This window comes from Nelumbo lutea, chromosome 4 (assembly GCF_056320005.1).
Source record: "Nelumbo lutea isolate HS-2025 chromosome 4, American lotus-T2T, whole genome shotgun sequence".
NCBI classification, from domain to species: Eukaryota; Viridiplantae; Streptophyta; class Magnoliopsida; order Proteales; family Nelumbonaceae; genus Nelumbo; species Nelumbo lutea.
Window position 1 is genome coordinate 10,306,023 of NC_142687.1, and position 4,233 is coordinate 10,310,255.

At 38.0% G+C, this 4,233-nt stretch overlaps 1 protein-coding gene and 1 long non-coding RNA gene across 2 annotated transcripts; one reads left to right on the forward strand and one right to left on the reverse strand.

Annotated features, from left to right (window-relative positions):
- Positions 1-1,084: 1,084 nt before the first annotated feature.
- Positions 1,085-2,545, reverse strand: LOC148853852 (wall-associated receptor kinase galacturonan-binding protein). Its single transcript, XM_088982810.1, has 3 exons — positions 1,723-2,545; positions 1,555-1,608; positions 1,085-1,457 (listed from the first exon to the last, which is right to left on the reverse strand). Exons 1-3 carry the CDS (start codon positions 2,543-2,545, stop codon positions 1,372-1,374), a joined length of 963 nt encoding a protein of 320 aa, XP_088838936.1. The 3' UTR covers positions 1,085-1,371.
- Positions 2,546-2,565: 20 nt separating this feature from the next.
- On the forward strand, positions 2,566-2,898 carry LOC148853853 (uncharacterized). The gene is made up of 2 exons (XR_016112491.1): positions 2,566-2,643; positions 2,869-2,898. It is a non-coding gene; the product is annotated as an uncharacterized LOC148853853 (long non-coding RNA).
- Positions 2,899-4,233: the final 1,335 nt, after the last annotated feature.

Here is a 4,233-nt window from a genome sequence, read left to right on the forward strand (position 1 = left end):
ACTCGGCTTGGATAGAGTACTTGTGGGTAGGAGATCCGGGGAGTCTGTTGTGGTATATATTCAAATAGAATCTATTTGTTAAGTTATTTTATTGTTTATAATAACACTTTATTTATGAATTAAATGCCTGACATTGTTGTATATGGTAGGGGTGTTCATGGGTTAGGTTGGGTCAGCTTGAGTCATTTTCTTCAATCGACCTGACCTAGTCAATTTATTTTATCCATATTCTTTTTTCAACTTTATGTGGGGAATAGGGATAATTTATTTTCCTAGGTACCATTTACCAAGGAAAGTGATACCCATCTCCTAAGTGGATAAATAACTTTTCCACATAAGTGAAATTTGCCAACACTTGAATGGGACAAAAATACCCCTTTTAATAATGGATTTCTATGGCTAAAATGGTCATTGTCTTATTTACCTAAGAAATAAAAGAACATGGGTAAATGCACTTACTTATATAAGTGTTTCCCAGGAAAAACTTATACATATAATTGCATTTACGTGGATAAATAACTTACCCAAAAGCGAACGGGGCCTTATTATTACTAAGTAAAGTTCAAAATATATGCACCAATACGCCAAAAGGGGTTAACGATACTTTGAACCTTGCACTTTTCTGTTTTTTTTTTTTTTATTTGAGTTTAGGCTTATTTATATATTTTAATTATTAAAAATAAAATTTTCTTAAAAATGCCTTTAAATTTTGAACTTTGTTGGCCTATTGCTTAAAACCAAAAAGAAAACGGGGGAAAAGAATCGTCTTATCCCCAAAGTAGGATTTACAAAATCTATGATGCATCAATTGCATGACAAAAAAAAATTGTATGTAAAATAAAAATTGTGAACCAATAAAAATAAATCGACCATGTAACATTTTTAATGTGATAAATTAAAATCTTGGTTTATTATGCATCAAATATTAGCTAACGTAGTTATTAATAACATTATCTGTAATCATGGGTCGGTTTGTGGGCATTCAGAGTAATTAATTTAGAAAACATAATTAGCAAAACTACTCAAACATCATTTATACATATGTGAAACTAGATAATCATATCACATCCCTTATCACATGTGCTTTTGCATCAAACATCTCATTCCATCATATATCTCTTAAATGGGCCAACGAATTGCCGTCGATGTTACCTCCCCAATTGTTTCCATATAGTAGAGATATGAATAAATAAATTAAAAAAAAAAATCTCTCGATGCCAAATACATGTATTATATATTATAATAGAAAAATGGGGAAAAATGCCCTACAAAAAATGTCTTAATTAGGCACTCAATAATCTCTCCAAGTAGAGTTTTTTTTTTTTTTTGGTGAAATGCAAGTATAGATTTGAGACATCTGAAATTGGTCACTCAAAATGCTCTTGACCAGAGAGTACTCAACGCTTCATCAAAATCTTTGATGGTATTCATCCATATAACCATACAAATCAACAACCCTACAAGATTAATTGCCAAAGGATGTAAATTAATCTTCCAGTCTTTTGATTAAAGGATAAATAATTGATGAAATAAGGTGCAAATTAAAATAAATACCTGTCAATGCGTCCATTAACGACAACATTGATGGTTCACCACCTGATTTGGAAACTGCAAAGCAGAGAGTGTGCTTGAATATGGGTAACAGGAGAAAGAAACTCGATGCTAGCTCATCTATCTAATGAATGGATGCAAATGCAATCCAAATGTTTGTGGAAATGAAACCTGAATCGCAATTCGTGGTGGAATTCCAATCCCCACATAAGCACAGATCTCCACCCGCAACGCTATCGTGGCCGCATGTACCGCCCGTTGCCTCACAGGCTCGACAGAATGCGGAGTCATCCGGCACCGAATACATCACACGTATACCATACGACCAATCGCTAGGCCCCGCCAGTCGCAATGGGGCGAGGCTGTAGGCACTGCTGTATCCCTGGCACTGGAGCTTGGTAAGATTGATAGCACGAATGGCCTGGAACGACACGGAGCAGCACTCCGGCGGGCTCATGCTATAGATCAAGCCCACATGTTTGGGACCTGGGTCCCATGCTGGGCAGCCATAGTACTCCTCACACCCCATTCCAGACACATTACGACAAGGCAAGTGCTTCCCTGGGAAGCCCTGGAAAAGAGGGGATTCTGGGGTGCAGCCTATCAGCATGAACACGTTGTCTGGTGCAGGATTCAGGTAAGGAGCTCGCCATGACTCCAGCACAAACCCATTGCCCTTGCCGCCTCGCACAATCGACTCGCATGTAGACATGCCCGGATCGTGGAGTGTCAATGACTTGTAGGCGTAGTCTACCTCCAGCACACGATACGACCCGGAGTTAATGTGAAACATGAGAACGTCGTTTACACAGAAGAGTAGGTCCCTGAAACCGAAGTGGCCACATCCAGATTGGGTGGCGAATGGGTAGTCCACCGTTATGTTTCCACAATAGGATCGGCATGTCTTCACATGTCCCTCCCCACAAACCAGTGCAAGTAGTAGACTCTGTAGAATGATGGCGAGAGCACCAAGAACATGAGTAAAACAAGTCATAATTTAAGTTTAAGTTGAAGCGAAGGGGAAGTGAAGAAAAGATTGCGGGGTTGAAGATGGACCAAATGAGAGAGAGAGTCAGTGGACTGGATGCAGAGGTAGGTACTAGGTAGTGTATGTGGTTTCTTTATTCATTATTCCTTGCTTGCTTGTGATGGTTAAGAAGTAGGGATTTTTGCTTTTGGTTTTGGAGCTTTATTCACATGCTATGTTCAGGAATCTGGTTCGTTCCCGTTATTTTTTTAGGTTTGCTTCTTTTATTATACATTACATTGTGTATGTATTTATTTATTTTTTTTCTATTATTCTCTTTTTCTTTTCAGGTTTGGTGCTTTAGTTGCTTTTGACATTGATTGAACTCAATTTTAGTATAATTGGAATTGATTGCTTTACATTCAAGCAATCAACCGTCGAGTTGGAGGCTTTCAAGTTTCAACGGAGTCTCCCTGTCAAAGCAGAAATATGAAATGCATAATGCAACTATCACCACCACTGTTCTTAGAATTATAGAGCTGCAAACGGATTGGGTTCTATCGATCCATCTGATAAGAGTCTGGAAATTATTAAGATCGAGGGAAGCATTCAAATCTAGCTCTTATCAAATCGAATTATTGGATCTGACCCGATTTATTAGCGGCACTATTCTCGTTTGGCCCAGCTTCCCTGCACCAGCTGCAAGCAATGTGACTTGGTGTATTCAATTCCTATTAATTAAATCGCGCACTCATCTGTGTACTAATGAAATTTGGAACACCTATTGGATATCCTATATCGAATTCCTTGATCACAATTCACTCGTATTAATTCTTGTGGGTCTGGCCCACAGTACACTTTTTTAGTGCGCATTTGGGGTTGGGGGCTTTCAGGCAATAGCTTCTGGTCTGCAATTTATGTTTGGTTCAAAATCATGAAAAGCCCAACTACAGATAGATGAAGATTCTTTTAGCATCTTCAAGACAGATAGGAGAAAACAATTCAATCAGGCCTTTAATCCTCCCAAACGGGCCTTTAGTTCATTTTACATGCAAAATGTTCAGATGTTGAAATATTTGTTTAGTGCTTCCAATGTGTTTATACTTAACTTGTAGCCATTAAGCTTTAGATTTACTGTTAATGATAATAATACATTTTTTGGGGATTCCCCTACGGCCATGCCCATGAGCAAAACATGTACTGATTCCTCCAATGTGTTTCGAACATTTTTTGGGATTCCATTTTTTATGGGGAACAATGCTTACACGTTAGATGTGAAATCAAATCCCACAACCAGCACTTAAGGGAGAAAGGGGTCAGAGGAAAATTATACTTAATACCCAAAAACAAACACCTACGTGATACAGATTATTCCAAGACCCCTCTGACACACCCCTATAGTGGGTGTATTGGTGGTCTGACTGGTTCAGGGGGTGGCAGAACCATAAACCAGCTCCCTGAACCGGTTTCAAAAAATATTAAAAAAAAAAAACAGCATTAATTCACTCAATATGCCCCTGAGCATATCAATATTTTGAACCTTTCTCACGACTGACCTAGTATTACAAATACAATGGCAAACAGTTCCCACTGTTTTTTGGATGCAGAGGATTCCAACATGTTAATTTATGTCGACCTCGCCATGCATTACATTGTATGTTTTTGGTATAATTTCCAATTTAATAAACATTTATATTTTATTTATCTTCAAAACC

What these genes read in the sequence shown, in the direction of transcription:
- LOC148853852 (XM_088982810.1), bottom strand. Translation starts at nt 2,545, where the DNA reads ATGACTTGTTTTACTCATGTTCTTGGTGCTCTCGCCATCATTCTACAG. An exon ending in CACCACGAATTGCGATTCAG is followed by an intron (nt 1,609 to 1,722) that starts GTTTCATTTCCA and finishes TCTGCTTTGCAG; the next exon opens with TTTCCAAATCAGGTGGTGAA. An exon ending in GTTAATGGACGCATTGACAG is followed by an intron (nt 1,458 to 1,554) that starts GTATTTATTTTA and finishes TTAATCTTGTAG; the next exon opens with GGTTGTTGATTTGTATGGTT.